The 24,236-nt window shown below is 37.1% G+C and overlaps 1 protein-coding gene across 2 annotated transcripts in view; it reads left to right on the top strand.

Moving 5' to 3' along the window:
• Positions 1 to 24,236, top strand: part of OLA1 (Obg like ATPase 1) — a 118,997-nt gene that overhangs the window by 34,600 nt on the left and 60,161 nt on the right. For both annotated transcript variants that reach the window (XM_036386617.2, XM_036386614.2), the window contains exon 4: positions 2,887 to 3,014. In XM_036386617.2, the coding sequence (XP_036242510.1) occupies positions 2,887 to 3,014 (128 nt within the window). The remainder of the gene's footprint in view (positions 1 to 2,886; positions 3,015 to 24,236) is intronic.

Raw genomic sequence — 24,236 nt, forward strand, 5'->3', positions numbered from 1 at the left:
ATCTTTTTACGATGAAACAGAGATTTAGACCCGGAAGGTGTCTAACAGCGGGAATAGTTTTAATTTGCCTGGAATGTGAGCTTTGTGGTACCCAAAGTGAAGGTGAGAAAGCGCCCTGGAAACCCACACACTTCAAAGGTCTCTTGCTTGTGTTACTCAGCTGTGAAAGAAATGTGCTGGGGTTTTCTTTCCATTGTGTAGCAAATGAGGTTGATTCTGGTGATAGTGGCCATCTGCATATGAAGGTATCTGTCTTGCCCTAATGTGGCATCTTTGTAGTGAAAGTGTGAATTGTTCTGATGGCTGGCCGGGAGGTTAATCCTACCAGAAAGGTGAGAGGGGAGTATAGAACATTTCTTACACCACCTTTGTTTTCCTTAAAACACAGTTTAAAATGACAATGGAGAAGTGCTTTAAAGAGTGGCTTTTTCTGTCTTGCTGCTGAGTAGTTAAGTCTCAAAAAGCAAGGACTGGGAAGTTGCCCGCAGTTTCTTCTGAAGTATGTTAGTTCTTGTGTCAGGCAAAAGGAGTTACTGGGTTAATGCATTCATATTTACTGGCTTCTGTCTTCAGAATGTGAGTTATTCTTCCTAGTGTCTTAAATCAGGATTTCTTCTGAGTTTGTGTACTGGTAGTTAAAAAAATATAGTGGGACAAACATGTGAAATTTGTAAAATTGGTTTACTTCATAGTGTACTTATATTCATGTACTTTTGACTGCATTCCACAGCATTAACTTGCAGCACACAATATCTGTCTTCCCAAGGATGGGCCCTTCTTTTCATGGGCCTAGTGAAGTTTAAAGTCACTATTGTGTTACCTGAATGTAAGTAGCATACTGTATTGTGTTACATAATTGTTTCTTTTTAAGTACATCACAAAGGTATTAATTACATGGAGCATGTCACTAAGTTCCTAAGGTATTATACCTGACAGGTTTAGTGACACTTTGAGCTTCACCTTAGTAAACAAAAAGATTTTGTCCAGATCTCGTATTGTGAAATTATTTTACTTGAAATAAATAATTTTTCTTTGGAAGTGTTAGAGCAAGGCTGAAAACAAAACCTTTAGGTCACCCTTCCTCCAGAAATAATTGATGGTCCATGCTCAAACAGATTCTAGTGTATCATATCTCCCCAAAGAGAGTTAATTTGAAGTAAGGAAGCACATCTGCTGATTTTTTTTGCAGTCAAATGAAAGTGGGGTAGCACCAAAGGAAAAAAAGTTGGAATTGTGTTTTGTTCTACCTAAGTCAGTTGCTCAGAGCAGAGACAATGATCCATGTATCTACATTTTTTTCTGTCTCGACTATAGCTGCCATACCAGGCACTGTGATGATACAGGTGGTTTTCCTGCTGGTGGAGTTTCCTGCTGTTACAGATTTGACAGCAGTCATGTTGTCAAATATTCAGTATTTGAAAACACATATTTATCAGCAAGTTGTCACACTAATAAAAATAAAGCTTCGTTTGGGCTGTGGACAATAAAGATTTCAGAAGTGTAATACTGCCTAGAAGATTACTGGCTAGGTTATCCCTAGCCCTCATTCCCACCTTTGTGGTAGTTTCTGGCTGTGGGCAGCACTGCCAAGGTAGGTCTTCGGAAAAGGCATCTTAAGGTGGACCACAGAACTTATATCTTTGGATTTGAATCTCCTGTTGAGATCACTCACCACAGAACAGGGGGAGTGCTTTCCAGATCAGCTTTTTTCACCCATGCTGCCTTGGGTGGTCACACCCCTGTCCTTGGGGCTGTGTGGAAACTGTGGGTTTGGGAGTTTGCTGCTGTACTTAGTGCCAGTAAAATGGTGAGCTGCTGTATTAGTTCTAGCATAGTGCTCATGAAATATGATGGTGATGAAGTGTTTGATGGGAATGAACTACTCTTCCACCTATTTATTTTGGAGCCATCAAGCTGGAGGTTTTGAGACTGGTGTGTGCAGTTCTGGTCTTTTGCAAGTGAGGGATTTGCAGCATATCACTGTGTCTGTCTCTGCCACTGTTCATGATGATGGTGTTAGTTGCATAGAGCATATGAAGGTTCTTTTAGTCAACACCTAATCACAAAGTTTTAGTGGTTTCTTGGGGTTTTTTCCTGATTCAGCTTGATTTTGAGAAGTAATTTGGTTTAGTGTACATGAAAAGTGTAATGCCCATTATGTTATTTGTTCATTTTTTAACAAGTTGAGAATTTGTGGAGGATAGAAGGTTTGCAATTTGTAAGTTTCCCATTACTTTAGAAGCTTCTTTCTGTTTTTTGTCAGCTAATTTGATCTTAATGACTATTCTGTTGTTGCTGTATGATGTGAACATGTCTGCTTAACCCTTTGCTGTTCACTATGGTGGAAAACATCACAGCTGTTTATATTATAATACCATCTTAACTTATCTTTATCTGTCTTTTTTCCAAATTGTTTGCATTACCCTGGTCACTGCTAATTATAACCAGCACTGTATTTAAAAAAAAAAAAAGTGCTCTTCTGAGAAAGTTGCATAACCTGCTGAACTAAATGGTAACCTTGGAGGTGTGTAATAGCAGAATGCAATGGCCTTTTGTGTCTTATCCTTTTGGTCCTGTGAAAACTATGCATTACCCATGATGTATTTATGCCTCAGCCTCCCAGGCCTGCTTGATTATTGTGTAGTTGTCTATTTGATTCCACACTTCAGAACTAGTTTACTTCATTTTACATAAATATTTACAGAGAACTTAGAGAATGGATGTTTTACATGGGATGGGGGGAATTTTGTCTTGTGCATTCCACACTGTGATGTTTAACTTGTTTCAGCAAAGAAGTGTTGGATTTTCATGTTCTGTATTTATTTCTGTGCCAAAAATGTTGGCTAATATGCTTTAGTAATGAAACGTCTAACTTTTATATTTCAGCAAAATTCCAGCATTTCTGAATGTGGTGGATATTGCTGGCCTTGTGAAGGGAGCCCACACTGGACAAGGCTTAGGAAATTCCTTCTTGTCTCACATTAACGCCTGTGATGGGATCTTTCATCTGATGCGTACGTAAACTTACTTACCTGTTTTCTCTAGCTTAAGGACAGCATTGTTGTACTGTAATTAATAACTGTGGAGCAAATATCCATTACAATTCAACTTCTGCCATTCAATTCAAAGCCATCGGGTTTTTCCAGCCAAGACAATCCTCATCCTCTGCTATGTAACAGGTACGCCTTTCTTCATTAGCCTTGTACTGAAGACTTAAAAAGAAACTGGGTTTTTGGAAATCTGCAGTAATGATGTTTCATTTTCTTTTGCTGGCAGTGTATGGCAGCTTGTCTAATTTCATGAAGAAGGAAAAATGGAATGTGTTAATAAAAGACAGAAATGGAAGTAGAAATCTGCTGCTTTTGTAAATCCTTAGACTTTGCAGATCCTGAGAGGATGAAGTTTCTTTGTTGCCTTTTACCAGGGTTTGGTCCAAGTTCCTGATGAACTGTGTATCTTTGGGAGCCAGTGCCCTGAAACCAACTGTCAGTTTTCAGCCTGATGGGTGGACACTGAACACTGAATCTCTGCAGTCACAGTAGAAAGTGACTTAAGAAGAACCCTGGTAGGCTGCTCCTGTTCAAGGGTAGTAGGCAGGAGACTGGAGGGTGAGACTTGTATGCCAGCAAGCTGGAAAGGAGGTGGTGTTGAAGGTGAAGAGAAAATAAGAATTATAAATGTTGGTAGGAAGAGCTGTAATAGGAAGTGATCTGGGGATTGTGTATTTTCAAGGCATGAAAAATTTAGTGTTTGTTTTCATTTTGATTTGATCTGGATCACATTTTCACCTTTGAGCACTGAAAGTGTTGCTCCCTGTCTTTGTGCTGTTGTGATACACACTACTACTGCCTGTGGTAATGGCCAGCATGGGAAGCAGAGTCCCTCAGAGAATTGATCTTTTTCTTTTGATGGATGCCAGGCAGGAAGTCAGATGCAGGTCATTGTGGATTTGTGCTGTAGACTTAAAGCTCTGCATGCCTGAGTATACTGAAGAAAGGCTTGTTAGGCTCTGACTTAGCTTGGTTCAGTTGCTAATTTTGCAGAAAGCAGTTTGAGAATTAACCAAGTTGTATTAATTAAGGTAACAATAGGTAAGAAAGTGGCTTGATAGGAATGGAGTTGAGTATGGTGACACAAAGTTTGGGTAGCTCAGTAAAGGTATTTTATAGTTCTAGGCTGAAGAGTTTGATCCTGTTTTCTTTATTTATTGAGGATGTGTTAAAATGTGTTTTCTTTAGAACAGAAGGTCTATTTGTTGTTTTTTTAGCTGCCATAACAATACACTGTTGTTACCTCTTTGTATTTTGAGATGTTTTTTGCCTGTGAGTTGATCCACTACAAAGTACACAGGTGAGCTCTTACATGGCATAAATATGAGGAGAAATTCTGTTTCCATCTAGCTAATTCTCTACTTACTTTACTTCATTTAAAAAGAGACAATACCCCCATCTTGAAGTGGCTGTGAATTTTCAGCCTTCAAATTTCCATATCCTTGTTAGACTGTTAGTTTTCTTGAGATATATGGTTTTCATTAAATCAATAAAAACATTGTTTAGGTGTCTAAGGTATATTAAATATTTGCAAAGAAACAGGCAACACAAGGCAACCACACATGGTAGGGTAACACGACAAGTGAAAGGAGAGGTAAATTTGTGTTGAGCACCACTGTACTTTTATACATGATTAGTGACAGTACAAAGTAGATTCTCTTAGCTCAGCAAACAAGAGAATTAAGTTTTCCCCTGCAGAATAGAACAATCCATTCTCGGGTTTTGATACTTTCTGTAGATTTTTTTTTTCTGTAAAAGTGCACAAACTGAAAATGCTTTACTGATACTTATACTAAACCAGTTGGTCTCCATACACTTAAAAAGAAAAATTTCAGATGTTATCCCAGTTTTTTAGGGGAAGGAGTATAATTTACTTTTGGTCACACCCAGTTCTGAAAACCTCAGATATACTACTTACTTACTGGCTGAGTGAATGGGGGATTTAATTTTGAAATGGTTGTCTGTCCTGGATAGTGGTGTTTGCAGTCCCACAGTAACCTGACATGGGCTTTCAGGTACAGCTTTGTACATCTTCCAAGTTTCATGGTTTAATTTGGAACATTTCTGACAGCTCTGTTCTCCATGTTTCAGGTGTACTGCAGGTTTTGACTGAGGCAGCAGTGTTTTGTGTGGTGACAGAAGGCAGGCTGTTTGAAGGTTATCATAGCCCCTCTTCCCCAGTTTAATGGCTTTAACCATCTTTCAACTTTTATGGCAGATCGGTCACAAGTACTTGTAGAAAATTTCTTTCTTTGTACGGTGAACTATAAATGGCAATTTTGTTACAAGTGTAAATTTACAAATTATACTTAAACAATCCTCAGTGAGGAAAATGGTAGATATCAGTATTTAGTCACTGCTATATCTCTGTCAAGTTTTTGAACATACTGGGTGTTAAATAGCCACAGCTCTTCATGTTTTTGAATTTCTCTTCCCGCTGATATTCTGCAGTCCTAGTTTTCTAGAAAATATGTTCCACGTTTTTCTGTTATTTTTAGTTTCTTTAATGAAATCCAGTCTTTCTCTTCAAAGGTAGAGAAATTGGGAGGAAGCTTGTCTGTAAAAGTACTTTGCTATCAAATGCTCCTTTTCAATTAATAAAAAGACATTAGAGTTGGATGCCTAATGTTTCAAGTAGGGCAGGCAACACTGGGTTTTGTGGAAGAACCTGAGAGCTCGAGAGCTCACCTGTGGCATCCCCTGGTGTGCCAGTCCTGCAGAGGATCCTGTCAGCTCCCTGCTGCTCACAGTGACTCGGTGCTGGGGCAGTGCTGGCACGTAGGGCTGGGAAGCTCCTGTTTAGCTCCTCTGAAGTGCTCTGACTTTACAGCAGAGGAGCTCCAGCTGCCCTTTAGCATCAGGATGGGGAGATTGGTAACCGATAATCCGTGAAATCTTGTTCTTTGTGGTAGGAGTGAAAGAGCTGTGAAGCTGGGTAAACATCCCCTGCGGTCTTACGGAAGTGACTGGTGTGACCAATGCCCGTGGGTTCCTAGAAAGCTTTAATTGCTTTTACTACAGTTGTATGTTTGTTAAAACTGGAAATGTTTAGTCCACCCCCTGGTTCTGCCTCCTTCAGGGTTTTAGATAACTTCTAAAGCTATTTGTCATCACTTAAAGCTTTGATAGCTATGAATCATGTCAGTTGAGCGTAGTTTATTCTTACTTGAAAAAAGCTCTAATCAAAACTGGGTTTGACAATATTTTTGCTGATTTTTGCTCAGCATTTAAAATCAAGTTGACTTAACTGTATTTTTTTACCATCATGCAGCTTAATGGTAACCTTTAGTAATACTGTTAGTGTCTTGATTTGCCCACAAAAATCAAAGTGTTGATAAAGTAATTTAACTGAATAAGATACATCCTCTTTTTTTGCTGATTTTTTTGACTTCCATAAAAATGTGTGTATTTTCTATATGAAGATGCTAATCTTATATGCTAATTTTATATGCTTGAGGCATGATGAGAACATGATTTCCCCCATGTTCTCTAACAAGAAGCCATACTTGCTGATTGCTGCTCCTGGAATCCAACTGCTACTGAGAGGAGGCTTGTGAGGATATCACTTGGCCACACTCCACTGCACTAACATTTCAGTGAACAAAGTATGACTTACATCTCATCCTTTCAGCATGTGTGTTCTGTGCTTTGGGAATCACAGTGGCTCAGTTTATGCAGCTGTAGCTTGACTCTGTCACTTCTGATATCTGAAGCTGTTTTTTCATCTTTATAATGTGAATGAGGTGTCAAAATTCACCTTGAAATGATGTTAACATATCTGTCTTAAAAAAAGTGGTATTGTCTTTCACATATTTTGGTTCAAATTTTTGAAGATGCTTTGGTTTTGTTTTATATTACTAAGTGCAATTGACACCTGTTAAAAAAGCGTTGCCTGTTTACAAATACAAATCGTTCACTGCTAAGCTACCAAAGTTTAAAAATAGTCTGCACATATCCAATTTGTTAGTGTTACACTATCCAGATGTATTGATGTATGCTATTGAGTAGATGATAGTACCTATTGAAATTTTCTCTTCTTATTTATTTTTAGAGCAACTGAATTAAGGTTTAATAAAATATTTGCAAAAGGTCATAGTTCAGCTAAACTTTCAGTTGGCTTTCAGTAACTTCTCCATATTAAACCCAGAAATTGAGAAAGCTTTCAAATTAAACTGGCAGTTGTGTCTGTGTATAATCTAGTGCTTGTGGGTTTTTTTCTTTGTAGATTTTTTTGTTTGGGATTTTTTCGGTTAAATACCGTACAGTGTTTTGACTTTAAAAAAAGATTTCACATAGGAAGTTTTTCTAATCACAGAGTTATGAAAATGTCATTCCTCTACTCCTTTTAGCAAAATCATCCCTAAAATTGAAATAATTTATATTTGCAAGACTGGTTTTGCATTGTGTGTTGCAATTTCAAAATTTCAGTACAAGTACGTGGAAGAAGACCTGGGATGAAGGCTGGTGCTTAAAAGCAGTTGTTTGTAGAAGGATATGAAGAGCAGAAAAGAGCCTTATGTGTGCTTTCAATACTAGTACATTATTGTCCAAAAGGTTGATAGTGGAATTAAAGGACCAGGATGGGATTCTTGTCAATCTTCTCTCATGCAGTTTCAATTACTACTACTTTGAAACCTACACCTGCAAGAGAGAGGGAGACATTTTGTACACCAGCATCCTGTTTGATTGATCAGTGCCAGTGCAGGATCAACTAGCTTAATTTGGCCAGCTGTGGAAAACTTTTAACTAATCAGATTTTTCACTTAGGCAAAAAGATAATTAGGAAGGGCAGTAACCTCTTGTGCTGAAAAATTGCAGAAGAATGTTGCAAGTTCTGTCATCGTCCTTGAACATAATGTTAGTGTGTTTGAGATGCAGGAAATCACATTATAAAATCACCCTAATCTCCTGTTACATTGCTGTTGTTCTTTTCTTTTGGTGTGTGTATATGAACAAAATTTGTTGATTTGCACCTCAGAGCTGTTCACAGTATTCTGTTTGCAGCTTTGTCTCCAGCAGAGGAGTGAATTTGTTTTCCTGGGCATGTGGGTGCAGATTGTGGAACAGGTGCTGGAAAATTGTCATCACTGTAGTGAGTTAGCCTTTGTCTTTATTGAGCAGTAAATTACATTGCCAGACTAAATGAAACTGATACCTGAGCTTTAATCTGTGTTCCTCTAAGGCCAGGTGGTTACACTTGAAAGCACAAATAAACTCAGGTAAGTGTTAAAATAGGTTTCATTTAAAAATTTCTCACAAATAGTTGTTCTGAGAGCTGAACAAGCCTCCCCAAATATATGGATATTAGGAGCAAGAATTTATATGTATCATATTAATCCATGATAATTAAATATCTCTCAAGGAGGTACTTTACTTCTTCAGATAGAGAGAGCTATGAATGTTCAAACTTTGTTATTAATCAAGCAGTCCAAAATTTGTTTTATGTTGAGGTTGCCTCTTGATGTCACAAATCGAATTTTGATTGTATTGTACCTACGAGGTTTCAGTCTCAAATATTGTAAAGTCTGTAATTTTATTTAATTACTTACTCTCATTGAGAAGGAAAATTACTGTTCTTGCCTTCTTGTCTAGCCTTTATCATAGCTTGATAATGCTAGATTTGTTAGTATCATGCTGATTGAAGTGACAGTGGATTTTGGAACCCACTTTGTCATTCATCTTTAGCATAATATCCTATGCCTCTTTATGTCCAGTTTCTTTTTTGTATCAGAACAGATGAAAACATAAAATTTCCTGTCTAAAGGCCACCACCCTTGCTAGAGTAGCAGCATCTAATGCCATTCTATTTATAGATGGAACTTGTTAAGTTTCCTCAGCAGGGACTTAAAGCTATGACCTCGCAGGCCAGAAACAGGAGAGCTACCTACTGAGCTACAAGGGCAATCTCTCAATTCTAAAGAATACATAGAAAATTTCTAATATACTGTACTGTGAGTCATAAAGTACTTGACCAGTAAACCCTCCCTCCCCTGAGAATAAAGACCAGGCAGGCTATCTTTACTGAGTCATTGCTGTTATTTGACCTACGACTACTTTTATTACAGTTCTGTGTGTGTGATTTGGCAGTGTGTAATTGCTATTTAGGCAATGCAGATGAGTTTTTCCTCTGTAATACTTCAGAGAAATCGTCAATGTGTGATAGAGTTGGGGTGTTCAGGTGCCTGTTTGTGAAATACATGTTTACCTGTTTGAGTGGGTGTCTTTGCTGATGGTGTAGAGTATCCGGACTTCTTAAAAACAGTGATAGTTTAATAATTTATTAATTTTTTTTTTTTGCTGTTTCATGGACTTTCTTGAAAGCTTGAAGGGAAAAGTACTGCAGATGGATTGGGGTTTTTTTTCCCTAATGTTTTTGTTTCTAATATGAAATATTTGCCTGTTTTCCTTTGGTCAGAAGAAGGCTACCTCAGAAAAGGTAAAGTAACAGTTCTTTGCAAAAATGTAAGTGGTTGAGTATTTTCACTTTAATTAGCTGCATGATTGTATCAGAAAGGTGAGTAGTCTGTAAAGTGAGAATATTGTATCATCCCTGTCAGAAAGCTGCTTTTGTGAAAGTGTTGGTTTTTTTTTTAATGCTTTTTGAGAAAGTGTTGTTGTTTGTTGTTTTGGTTTTCATTTTAATGCAGAGTTTTAAGGAAGACTTTAAATTGAGAGATTCCTTGAAGCACTTCTGTTTCTCAATTGAATCGTAGATGATGGCTATGCTTCCTAGCACAGCTGAGGGCATGGGCTACCCTGGTTTGTGAATGGCAGGAGTTTGCTCAGGGGCTCTCTATCACTGTCCCTTGTTGCTTTGGAGTTAGAATATGCAAGTGAGTCAATACTAAATGAGCTGAGGTGATCATTTCCAAGGCTTATGTGCCTTCAGTATTAAAATAGACAAAGAGCAGTTTACATATCTGATTGCTGTGTACTGAACAGTGGACTAACTACCGCAAATGAAGACCAGGAGGAGCCTGGCTTTGGGTTTCTTATTCTGGCTGTAAGTTACTTATCCTAAACAAACTAAACAAAGCTTCTAGGTTAGTTAAGATATGCTGTTGTAAGATTTAATTAATATATACCTCCTTTTTGTTCTGTGTCAAGCAAATTTGTCTGAGATATTTGGGTTGTTGGTTTAGAGTTCCTTTGTCTTTGCCTGTGAGAGTTTATGAGACCGTTTAATAAACTGACAGAAAAAGCTCTGGTTCAGTTTCCTTTCAGAATTGCTATTTATGGGAGCTGCCTGGTTTCTACAACAGCCAAAATGCCACTTTCAGAAAAATAGGTGTTTGTCCCTTTCCAAGTCATACATTGTGCCAGACTTGTACACTGGATGGGAAGGTTCTTCTGAAGTGGCTCTTCTTCTGAAGTGGCTCCATACTCCAACACCTTTTTTCATGGATATGCTGCCACTATCTTCTGTGCTGTTGGAACTGATTTTGAAACCATGTAGTAAAAGGGGCTTTGGGTCTTAAAAATAACCATATTCTTCTTGCTGGGTTATTTTAAAAATAGGTAATTTCTCTAATCAGATTGAATATGTAATACAGCAAACAGTCATGCTGTTCTAGCTGAGGGAGCATTAAGCTGAGATTGTTAAGATGAAAAATGTTTGTAAAAAGGCAGCCATAGGAAATATGCCAGTTGCATCCTTTTTTTTTCTTTTTCGTTTTCTTTTCTTCTAAGTTTACAAGATGTAGGGATGTTTTCTTTCAAACCTTGCATGTTGTCCACTAGAGTCTGAAGAAATCTGACTTTCTTATGACTGTTATTTATGGCGAGATGTTATTGAGATGCAGGGTTTGGTTGCAGATGTGCCTTTGTGCTGTTGTAATGCTGAAGTATTGATGTGGAAATCTGCTGACTTCTTCTGAAGGGGAGCCTTCAACAAAGATAATTGGTATGATTTCAATATGCTTTCCAGACTTTTCTCTTCTGTTCTGATGAAGTCCAGCTTCACTCTGGGTGAAGATGAAGTTTTGCTTTTCTACTTGGGTTTACAACGAGTTATGTATTAGTCAGTTATTAACAGCATCTCAGCAGAAATTCTTATGGCCTGTTTTTTAGTCTGTTTGGAACTTGTCACTCTTGTGTTTCCTTCACACAGTTTCTCCCAGCTCTTTTTTAGTGTATTTCAAGATGACTTTTTATCCTGGTATCTTCTGCAGAAAACAGAATTAGCAATGGGCTGGATTTAAATGCTAGATGATTATCAGCAGTAGTTGCAAGAGCTGCTTTGGAAACTGTTGCTTTAGTTTTGATGCCAGGGGGTTTCTAGCCTCAAACAACACCCTGGAGCCTCTGTGCCTGGAGACAATTAACAAAATACCAAGCCAAACATTTATTCATTTTTGTGAAATACCTCAGAAATGCTACTTTCAGTACTTATTTTAGGTTTTGCAATTAAAGTGAAGCTTCATCTGTTGTTGATAAAATAGCAAGAAGATTCTTCAGAACCTCAGTGTTTCTCATTTGGTATGTAATTAAGTTTCTGTGTATTCAAGTAATACATGATTAATTTGTTTTCTTTAAAGTTAGTTTAAAAGACTTCCTTTACAAAATCAAACAACATCCCTTCTTCCTTCTCTCTGCCTTCTTCATTCCCCCCACCATCATATACATTTTTCTCCTTATATGGATAATGGCAGAAGCTTCCGTACCTCAAACTCGCTTTACTAGTTAAACTGTTATAATATGTTTGAGCATAGGTTTGCATTTCAGTACTAGCCTTGATGGCTGTTACTGAGGTAACAGTTCCTTGACACTTACTGCATATTTTTATGCACCCAGCCTTGGTAATTTGATGTGAAAATTACTATCTCAAAGCTAAATAGCAGTAGGAATGGGAAGTCGAGTGTGTGAAAGAGTTGCAAACGGGGGGAAATGTAGAAGTACAGGAAATGTATGCTACCTGAGAGGGACTGCTTGCTTTCAGACAAAGTATGTAAAGAAACAGAGGGAATCCAAAAGTTGGGCAGTTTAAGACTCTGGGTTGGTTCTCTGAAGTGTCAAAAAGCAGAAAAATTAATCCAATGAACATCACCATAGAAATTGTGTGTGTGTGTGTGGTGTACAAGATAAGAAATATTGATGTCGTATTTTTCAATTGTTAGGGATAGCATGATGAAACTACCATGCAGAGGAAAGAGTCTAATATGTTGTATGTGAGTTTAATCTATCCAAACCAGTAAACACTAAAATGTTTTAATCATAAGCAGATGATTATTTCATAGCTTAATTACAAGGCAGAATATAAAGATTGTTTTGGTATTCTTACTGCATTTTTGTCTTCTCAACTTACCTTCCGATTTTTAAAAAATGTAACAAAATCAGCAAATACCCCTCTAGGTTATTTTATTCTAGTTCTGTTTTTTTAATCTGAATTATCTCTGTGTTCATGATGTCTTTTATTTTGCTTTGAAGTTCTTTGCACATAAATGCAAATGTAGATGAACTATGTTCCTTCATTCTGTGCAGCATAGCTGCTTTAATTATTTTTTTTAATAACTCTGTGTGCTTAAAGAAAACAAAACTCTTCACTGGACTGTGCAGTATTTAGGAAAAAACCACTTTTTTTATAATGCCACTCTTGGCCCAAAACTACATTAAGCAACAAGTGAAATGTATCACTTTCAGTTGGTTTTGAGACTTGAAAATACACTTCCAGAATTTCCTTCCAAGGATACCAGAATATTCAGCTATTGTTTGAGATGGATATAGAAAAGACAGCAAGAAAAAAACAATTTTTATCTTAAAGTGATTTTAATTTATATATCTTAAGCGAATGTTTAAATATTGAGTGCTTTGTGCAATTTCAAAATGTTGTGAGTGTAGGCAGAGCTCAAGTCAGTGGGATCCAGAACCCTACCTCAGTTTCTGCTTTTAGCAAAATAATAGATCATTTTCGCTGAACCATGGTTCATCTTTGTAGTTAGTATGTTGAGCTTCAATTTGTAGAGATTGTTTAGTCATTATGATAAAACTTATTATAAAAATTTTGATAATGAAGAGTTAAAAAGCTCTTAGTGTTTTTCTTTTTACAAGCCACCTGTTGCCTTAGATGCGTAAGTATATGAATTCGAACAAAGTGCTCATCACTTGTCAGCCATCAGTGGCAGCATAAAAATTACTTGTGGTGCTTGCTTTGCAAGAAGTTCTTTTGTGTTTGTGACATCAGCTTTGTTTTATACAATTAAAGTATTACACGCTAGAATAATCTAAATTGCAACCACTAAATGGTGATGTAGTTCTTTTTTCATAGAGCTGAATTTGTTTACTGGTTGTATACAGCTATTGACTACTGTTTAACATGACACGTCCCTTTTGCCTAGAACAGTCTTTGGAAAAGGTGGTTTTTTGTGTCCTGTTCTTGTCTCCCACCCCCTCCATTCCTCCTCCCTTCACCATTATGGAGAGCTTTTCTTGTACTTTTTTTAACAAGTAGATAAAAATACATGTTAGGCTTCAGGGTTTCTTTTTTTTCAACTAGCAAATTAATGGCACATGATGATATTGGAACAGAGAAAAAAGCCTTGCAGTGAAGTGATCTGAACTACAGGAGATGTTTTGTTCCATATGAACACGTTTTGACATGAACAGAATCGTTTTTGTTTGCACGGTTTAAAATAAAACCCACAAGCAAACCAGGTTTTTCTGATTCTGACCCTACTGTACTAATGACTGTACGGATTCCTACTTTCTCTGTTGGAAATCCCTCATCTGTGATGTTCTGTTCCTCTGTTATTGCTCTATTTTTCTTTTATTTACGTATCTTCCCATTTCACTGTGAATGGAAGAATTTGCATGTGACTTGGCCATGATTTCTGAAAGTTGTTCTCCTTGTATTAAAACAGATATTCAGTGCTATAGAAATTTGTGAAAAATCTGCTGTCCCCTTCTCAAATTACATCGTATTGAATAAAATGTGGGTTTTGTGGACAATTCAACCTAGTGGGTGAAGTTAGTAATTTTTTTTTATGTTAGCTGAATACGCTGTAGGCCCCATAACCTTAGGAAATGCATAACATCTCTTCAGAATTTCAGTATACTGAACTCAGGTGAGGCATAGTGTCCATATGAAGAAATGAAGCTCCAACTAAGCTACTTTACTGCTGATCTTTGTATTCAGTTGCTTTGTTTTTGGAAGGAATATGACTACTGTGTAATTCAATATTTGTGTGCCGGACTTACTGGGTCTACTGAATCTGTGGTAAAATCTCTGTGGCTGCATACTAGTCCTGGAGCATTAAAGGCTCCCTTCAGCAGTCACCTCTCCTCCTTGGGCCTGAAACCCTGAGACAGGAGCATATAAATTCAACTTTGCTATTCTTGCACACTGGTCTACTAACTTGCCCATCTGAGGAATAATCCAAGTTAGAGATTTAGATAGAAATAAAGTTAAAAGTAGCTTACTCATTACAGATAATGAGTATAGTGCTGTTCCAACAATAATCCTGTGGGGATGGGAAATGAAAAGAATATAAGTGCTCGCTAAAGACCATGCAAAACAGAATTGAAAAATACAGCTCTCATTTAGTCTCTTCCCATACAGTGGCTTTAATAAGAATATGATTATTTTTAAACTGATAAGCCATTAACAACATTCACTTTATTAAGATATTTCCATTTTATTATTCCAGCCATAATTCCAAGCTGCTAATTGACTAATTATTAATTCATGCTGTCATCCTTTCACATGTTTTCCTGTTGTCATTTTTCCTAAAATGTGTATGTAAGCAAGTAGGGAGAGAGAACAAAAGTGACCTTTTAAATTACTTCTATATTTTCTCCAAGGGTGTGATTCAAGTTCCATGAATTGCAGTCAAGTTCTCCTCAGTGTGAATAAAGATGTCTTGGTCTGAACCTTAACAACTCAGTATATATTTATAGAAAACAAAAATAAACATCTTCCTCTCTTCTGTATCGATTACTTTTGCAGACTCACGTTAAGGTGACTGTGCCATTTAGAGTGAATAATTTAGTGTATGAGTTAATTGATCATTTACAAATTCACAATCTTCTTATGAGGCTATAGATTGTTTCCTTCTAGTTGATTTGTCCCACACCTAAATAAAATAATAACACTCATATGCTTGTTTAAATTTAATTTTCCCCCTCTCTTTATGGATTCACCATGAGTGGTTTTAAGTATTAGTGGATGCAGTTGCACTCTGAAGTAAATAACTGGGGAGGGGTGTCATTGCATATATATTTTTTCCTTATGGGGAAGTATTGCAGTGTCACTGTTGACTTGCTTTAGCCATTGTTGGAGCTGGGAGGTGCAGTGTGAATAGGCCCAGCAGAGCAAAGGTACTGCCAGCTTAATTGGCTACTCAGCTCTTCAGATGTCTTGCTCACCTAACCTCAGCAGGGTTTCAGTTACTAGGAGAAGAAACCGTTCTGAATTATTTAATAATTTGCTTTTAATGGAGCCCCCTATTTTTAGAAGAAGTGTTAGGTGTTATTAAATTTTTATTTTCCTCCTATATGGTTAGTGTAATGTTGCCATGCTAAGGTATTTTGACTACCTCATTTGAGCATTGTTGTTGAATAATGTGATGGACTAGACACTTCTAAAGGTAATTTACATCATAATCCTGATTCTCCTAACCAGCCAGCATTTTGTGTAAGTATTTGCAGTTTTTCCTAGTCTTGCTGTGGGTGGAAAGGTGCAGCTTGCTGGTCAGTGAATGAAGGGAGCCAGTGGAGTCCAGGAGAGCGCTGTATCTGAGTGGTGTGTGGGTGTGTGCACTGTGCTTCCCACACTGGTGTCCTGTGGATGGGTGTGGGTTCCCTGAGCAGGGGGATGAGCTGGTGGCCACAGGCTCTTCCTTCCTATGTGCCCTGCTCCTGGCCCTCGCTGGGCAGGCTGGGCAACTTTCTTATTATGGGCTGTCCTCGTGTTGTGATCATGTGTGGACTGGGAGAGGAGACATGGGATTCTCAGGAAGTGATGCTGGGAAGCAGGGCTGGCACTGCCTGCCTGGAAGGTGCCCTCAGCTGCCCCTGGTCGGACAGTTTGGTGCAGAACACCAGCGTTCCCAGCTTGTGTGCTGCAGTCACAGGAGGAGTCCCTTCATCTGGTTCCCATAAGCAACATCCAAATTCCCTCCCTGCTCTAGAGAAATGCTGCTTTTGTCAGCTAAAAACATCAAGTTAAGCTTTTCTCTCATCTCTTTCTGTTTGTGGATTTTTTTTTTTCCCGGAATGCCTCTGCATGTTTGCTGATTTGAGGGTTTTTTTTCCCCCTTCCCACTTTTGTTTTCTTACTGTGTAACAGCAGGGTGATGTTGGTTAACAGGATTTTGTACACCAGTGGTGCTATTTACTAGAATGTTGTTAATTTATTGTAGTAGAGCAGTGAAAATATGAGAAACAATAATTTGTTCACAGTCTCAGAGAACTGAAAGCTTTTTGACTGGAAAGATCAAGTCAAATATCTCTAAAACCACTGCAGCTATCGGAGAATTATTTTAAGTTGAAACCTTAAATTTGGTGAAATTTAATAAGTTAGTACAAAGCAATTTCAAATCTCAGGCATAAAATCACTGTGAAGTTACTTTTTTTTCTGTTTTAAACTTTGCCTTGGTGAACAAGTAACGTTCTTTGTTTCAGAACATATATAATTTTATGGAAGTGCATTAATTCTGAATTATATGAGCACTGCATAGAAATATTTCCACAAAACTAGGCTGAAATATTCAGTGTTTTTGAGAAGAAAGAACTTTTGGAAATCTTTGGTAAGGGAAAATATTACTTGTATTTAACTGCAGTTTGAATTTTTGATGCAGTTTGAATTCATAAATCAGTATCATATGCCACCAGTTTTCATGTCTTGATGCAGTGAGGAGATGGGTAAAGCTGGGCTGGCCGTGGGGGGGAGAAGGGCAGATGGAGCTGCACCAGAGCAAGGCTGTGTTCCTGTGGAATGCAGACAGGGTCTGACTGCCTCTCCTAGGAGGAAGGGATATTGTAATATTATCAGCAATGTTGTATTAAAAACTGAAAACAAGTAACTGAAAGCACATTGTGAAGAAACAGATGATTTAAATGATTCGGAGAACATTTCTAATGTTAGTAATCAGCAAACCACAGAGAAATTTGCTTGTGATCAGAGTTCTGATTTTTCATCAAAATGGAAAGTCTAGTCAAGGGTAATCCATCTTTTGTTCACTTAACATGTTTTTCCTTAGCTATACTGCCTACCAATTTATTAAAAAAAAAGATTTTATATGCATATGTACTATTAAATAAATGTCAGAATGGAAACTTAACAGCTTTATAGCTTTTTGGAAGTTTCTTCTGCAGTAGCATGTCATAAAATTCAGAAAAATTTTATAGACATAAATTGTTTGAAAAATAAGCGTTCAGTTAGCATTGGCTAGCTGAAAAACTGAATGTGTCCTGTTTTCATAGCATTGCAACAAACAGCTCTGCTTTCTCAGAACTTTTTTTGAGAAAAGTCTCTTGTTGATTTGTTGTTTGTTTCTTCTAAACTTTTTGAAATTTAAGCATATTTTCAAAAGATCTGAAATAAGGTTTTCCTGCCATATCAAAAGGAAATAGTAACACTTTCATTCTGTGTTATGTGATATAGTTGAATTTTTATTCTAATCCCTGATCTAATTTAGGTTAGAACATTACATTATGTAAAAAGTACATACAGTATTCTGTATCAAGGTTGTTAGAAAAAGAGAGAAATTAAACAGTGAACTGTCTTTTTATAACAAACTCATTTGGAATCATAAGGTTACTCTAAAAGAGGATGTAAATCTTGAGGAATCTTCTTTTCTGTCAGATTCTCCTCCTCGATCTAGCAGGGGTCTGAGGTCTGCTAGAACAGTTCTGGCCTCTGGCTTGCTCCTCCTGTCAGCTCTGTCCTGTGGGCAGAGGGTGAGCAGCCTGTAAATTGAGTGAAACTGCAGGAAGGGATGGAGGGGCTTGACTTGCTACTCTGGGGGGCATCTACAGCAGTAGTGTTAGAGGCATGGATGTAAATGCTTGAATATTGCACGTGCCTTTTGCATATCCTTTGAAATGTGGGGATTTGTGTCATCTTTCATGTATTCTGTAGAAGTTTAAGTATTGTGGCTCAACATCTTCTGAGAGTCTACTAGTTTTAGGGACCCTAAAATAATTCTGTCTTTTTTTTATAATAATGATAGCCTCTTCAGGATAGATGTGGTCCAAGACAAATGCTGCATGATAGCTTTTGGGGAAAAATTGCAAGGAACCTTCCTACAGTAATTGGATGAAAGTTTTTTTTATATAGATTTAAGGGCATCTGATGGATGACAACTTGCTTCAGAGACTTCAAAAATTGCCAGAAGCATGATAGCCAGTATGATCCTTTTCTTTGAAGAGTTTCTTTGAGTGTTTTGAGATGGAGAGAATCTTCATTCTGTTTTAAGAATGATTTTTTTGGATTATTTTATCAGGAAAATAAGACTAAGGTCAAACCAAACCTTGAACAAATGATGTTTTGTTCTGGAATTAGCTGACAGCGTTGTCTATTTCAGGGTTTTCTGAAAGTGTCTTGCTGCCTGTGAGTTTGATACTTTGTATCACAGCATATTGAAGAAGTTGTGGTAGCAGTGATGTTTAAAAAGGCAGGGGTCAAGTGAAGGATAATAACATTAGTATTTATTTTTCTTTCTGGAATGTTTGAATTTAAAATACTTTTTTATCAGAGAGGAGATGTTTTAAGATACATGTTTTCTCATGCTAAAAGGCAGTTTGAAGTGGCCTGCTTGATACAGGCTTTCTTTGCTGTGTGGTACAAATGTCCATACTGATATTCATGTGTAGAGAATTTTGAGAATTTGGGTGTACCTTTGTATAAGCACATCTGTTGGATTTCAAATTTTAAAGAAACCCAGCAAGGGTGTGCATAGAATTGCCAGCTTACAGTGCCTAGGAAACAAAGGCAGTACTGCTGAGAAAGGCAGTCTGCCCTCCCTTTGGTGTTGGCCATGTTTTTGCCTGTGCACTGCCCTGTGCCTGGATGTGAGCACAAAATTAGCTGTGGTTGTGTGCCAGGCTTTATGGAAGGTCTGATGTCATTTACTACTAACCAGCTACTGCTTTGTAGCTGTAATCCTTGTGTTTGCCCATCTAGTCATCTTGAAACTGTGCAGAAAGGTAATACATCTGCATATGCACTGTGTTTGGAAAGCTTAGAAAACATGGCAGGTGACACAAAATAATTCCTGACATTGAAAAATTCTCTTAAGTGATAAAAATATGTCAGAACAGATAAGGATAAATGGAAACTGTTAAATAATGGGGAAAAAATATAAGAGTATATTTTCATACCAAAGTGTTGGTCTCCACAGAGACTGCTTGCTAGAGCTGATTGTACACTCAGGTTTACCTCGTAAGCATTTTCAGGTATTATTTTTAATACAGACAGATATAAAATATAAAATATGATGTAAGAAGTAGAAGTGGGTAAGAAGTGGGTTTAAAAATGGAGGTAATGTAGAGGTAAAATACTGTTACTGTTTTAAAGTGGTAATTTAATAGCAAAGCAGAAAATAACTATTTAGCAAAGTCTGCTGCTGTACTGGCACTGCAAACCAGTGTGTTCAGAAGGGCACAGAGGCTCCCTGGCAGCCATCCCCAAACTCCAGCCCAGGGTGCCTGTCATTGTCACAGCCTGAGAGAGCCTCTGCTGCTTGTCCCTGCTGCAGTTCAGGTGCTGTGGTGATGCCAAAATACTTCATTGGCCATGAAAATAGTGAGACTGTATCATTTCTTCTACTCTGTGGGAATGAGGATAATGTAGAGGTTGGGCATGTTTATGGATGGTGAGCTGTCCTTTGGGATGTAGTGGTTTATGTGAATGGTCCGTGCCCTGCAGGAACCATGTGGTGCAAGGGTAGTCCCTAAATGGCTTACCTAATCATGCAGAACCTGCACTGACATTTTTAATTCATGAATTAAAACTAGTTTAACTTCAAATTCTCAAGTTGAAGTTTTCAGTGTTTTAAACAAAAAGGTTCATAACAAACTCTTCGTCATGCTACAGTATTTTATATAATCTTTGTCTTTTTCTAGCATTAAGAAAAGTGTTTCTGTAATGTTAATTAGCTAGTAACTGCTGTTTTCAGTGTGCTTTAATTACTGTATGTTGCTTGATTATATGTTATGAAATAAACTTAAGGTTATTCTAGATTGTTAAACGGTGAGCTAATATATAACTACTGTGCTTAGGATGAGGTTTTTCAGATATGGTGGTGGGAATATTGGGAAGAAGAAAAGCTGGAAGTGCAGCTCTCATTCTTAGAGACATATGAAGACAGCTTTTAGAATTGCCTCCTAGATTTTGAAATTAATATTTATGAGAAATTTCTGGTAAAATACCATTAAAATACTTTAAAGCATGTGCATAATCATGGAATAGATTGTAAAGATGTAACTCTAGGTTGATTTGCCTGTGTCTTACTAATAGGTATCCTTTGCTGGCAGTCTAACTGTACAATGCAAGATACTTCTAATTTACTATTACTAAAGAATTTTTTAAATGCTCCTGTTCAAGTTACATTTAGCAATAGCTACACTGCAAAATTACATGTATGTATGTATGTAGTTCTGTCTACACATGTAGGTTTTGTTGCAGTGACAGTTGTACTTTTTAATTAGCAAGATGTTCAATTAACTTGGTGGTCATGGACAGTTTTATTTTCAATTTCAGCTGGACCAAATGCTGAATGAAGGGTTGTACACGGTGGGTTTATTATATTTGGTAAACAAACAAAAAGAAGTAAGCTAAACTTTATAGATGATTTAAAACATCTGATAACAAAGATATTTGATTGCCTTCCACAGTGAAATAAAAAAAGTTGAAAATTTTCTTGAGCAAAAATGATGAGTATTGTAAAACATATCCTGTAACTGCTCTGTCTCTTTAAAAAGATATTTGCAGTAGTAACCGATCTAGCATTGAAAACCACTAAGAATTTTAATATTGTTCATATGTAATTGCTGTAATCTCTGGTCTTTGCAGGAGATGGTACTTAACATACTCAAGGTTTTTTCCCATGGTGTTTCTTTCTCAGATTGCTAGAATAAGGTCTGTGTTTATTTCAGTCGATTGTACATAGAAATAAACAGTTTGCATTTTCAGTTGATGCATAACATTTTTATTTGCTTTACTCTATCTTAAATTCTAGCTTGATCCTTAGTTAAATTTTGTGGTTATGTTCAGATACTTCCCCTCAGATCTTCAAGTAGTACATGTAAGCAGCTGTGTAGCTCTGATCTCAGGCTGCTTTGCAAACAGTGAAAAATATATGAACATAAATCCTCTATTGTGCCAATTTATTCCCCCAAAGATTTTCATCATCACTTCTTTTACAGTAATTTTTCAAAATTACTTCACCAGTATTTTAACTCTCAGTAAGCTACCACTCAATAAATCATGTATTCAAGATCTTTTAGTTTTATGGGTTATTTTTATAAGTTCCTAATTTTTAAAGAGTTTTTCTTTGAAGTAGTTGTATGAGTGTGGCTCAGCAGTGCTGATACCTAGGAGAATAAGGTCAGTTAAGGGGGAGGGGGTTGTTCTTTTCTCTGTAGGCTAATAAAATGTGGCATTTTAAGTGCTGTGGAGAGGGTCTCAATTGTGGCCACTCTCTCAGTTAACTAACTACTTAGGGACTCTGAATATGCATTTTGTCATTCAAAGAAAGTAAAACAATTAAGTGTTCCTTCCTCTACAAATGTTACAAAATATAACATATATGTTAATTTCCCTTATTTCCCTCATTTCACTATTCTTCATGGATACTGGGGTCTGGGTGCAGGTGGGGGCCTTCTCTTGTTGCTTTCAAGTTTCATGCATTTTACTGCAGTTGTTAAATATCAGCATCTCACTGCCAAGTCACTAAATGGTGATTCTTTGAATTTTTTTTAAAGTAAACTTACTGCTCATTCTGTAAAAATCTATTAGTGGCATTTTGACATATGAAAAGTTTGAAGTCTTCTAGATTCTTTAGTCACTAGATAACGATATTAATAACATAGTAGTGTATAGCAGTCCAGAGGTGAGATTTTAAAACATTTGATTTTAGCTTATGTTTAAGGTTGATGAATATAAATGAATCAGCCTGGAGTTTTAGGTGAAAATATTTTCAAGTTTAAAGCTCTTGTGCCCGAATGGGATTATTTCAGTGGTTGACTGAAACATTCAGGAGAAGGGAAACGTTTCTTTAATGCCAAACAGAGGGAATTGAGCTAGGAATTGGGAACAGAAAAAGGAAAAAAAATCCCCAATTTTAAACATCCCTCTGAATATGATTATCATGAAACTGAGCTTTGCTTCAAGATTTTAGCCAATGCTGTGTTTTCATAATTTAATGGGTATTTATTTTCTGAGTAGTAAGTGATTTGTATTTCTTAGAAGATGCCTATAACGAACTGGGTCTATCAATAAGTAACTCATTTGCAACATTATTGTACTCAATCATGAGAAGTTTAATTGCAGTTTGCTTCTATCATTTTCCTTGACAGCTGTTGAAAAAAAATAATGTGGTAGATTTGGATTTATACTGACTTCCAAGGAGGAGATATTTGTTCAAAAGCAGTCAGGGAGTGCAAAGATCCATGCCAATATTCAGAATTCGTATTTCCCTTGAATGGAAGGTTGTGATAAAATGGTACATGGTGTGTTTTCATTGCCTGTTGAAAGACTTTCATGCAGTTAAAATAAGCATTTTGATGGTGGTTGAATTAAGAGTTTTTGTCAGTCTCTTCTCATCATGGATGATTAGACTAAAACGTCTGCTTGTCTTGACTTGAGATCACCACAGCTTCAGATAACATGCTTTGTGATTGAAGGTCGAAATATTTTGAATTCTAATAGGCTGCCAGATGAATTGCTTGAAATAGACTGTAAAATTTCAAGGCTTCCTTTTCCATCTGCTGTGAAAAGAACCATTGGGAATGGTTGAGCTTGATGATCATAGAATTACGGGATGGTGATTCTAAAACCCTCAAAGGGAAGTTGCTATGGAGATCTAGTTCCAAACTGTGAAATGATTCACCTCTGAAAGGCTTCAGGGTCTGAGAAGCTGAACACATCATTGTTCAGGTGGTCATTGGTTAGGAAATTGCTGGTGCCTGTGTAATCAGCACTCCTGTGGTAGTTAACGATCTAAAAAGGTTTGTTCTGAATGATGTGGGACAACAGCAATGTGCATAAGATGGCTTCTCTCAATCATAGTTTGCTCAGCCTGGTGCTTGTAAAAATATAGTGAGCTAAATGGCAGGGAGACGAACTGCTTCATTGAGGAGGTCTTTTATAAACAAAATTCTTTTCTGTGATGGATTTGACATCTAAAGTAAAAGAAGAACAACTGTTTCAGCTTAAAAAGCTGTGGTTAGATGTTGCAAAAATATCATATATTTATTTTGCAAGGAGCAGAACAGCAGGGCTGCATATTTGTACTTGCTTGCAGGCTAAAGAAGTAATACTGTTGGAAATAAAGATTTCTACCCAGTCACACCTCGGGAACATAATGAAGTAGCCTTGATATATTCATATTAGGGCCTACAAGGCACTCTGCTCTGGCAGTCATAGAAAAAACACCCTGTATATCCAGGATTCAGGTTAATCAAAGTCTGTGTTTTCTTTCTCGGTTTCTAATTTATTTGTGTGTTTTGAGGCTAGGAGAAGGGAATAACAGGCCAGTTTTTTGCATACATGTATAAAACAGTGCATTTTGTCAACTGCTGCTAAAATTTGCTAGCAGATTCTTAGATTGCTTGAAAACTCCTACATACACACAAGTACTTAATGTACTTTTTCAAGGAAGCCAGAAGTCATTTGCGCAGTACACAAGTAGTTAGTGACTATACCTGCCTACCTAATTCAACATAAAATGTTTTCTTGACCATATGATGTTCAAAAAGTCTGAGTTACTATTCCCTGCATATTCAGTATCAGCCTTTCACAATTTCTTAACACAATCTCTTAATGGTTTCTAGTAAAGAAGATGCCAGTGGCTACTAGGTGGTGCCAGATAGTTACAGAACACACTGATATGTTCCACAATATAGTTGCCATTTAAGTAAAAGGTTGCTAGGAAAAAAGTGAATGTCTGAGGGCTAGGGATTACTTTACTAAAATAATGTACAAAATGAGTTCTTTACTTCCCATGTGATGGGCCAGCCAGTCTATAG

Source organism: Molothrus ater, chromosome 7 (genome assembly GCF_012460135.2).
Source record: "Molothrus ater isolate BHLD 08-10-18 breed brown headed cowbird chromosome 7, BPBGC_Mater_1.1, whole genome shotgun sequence".
Classification (NCBI taxonomy): Eukaryota; Metazoa; Chordata; class Aves; order Passeriformes; family Icteridae; genus Molothrus; species Molothrus ater.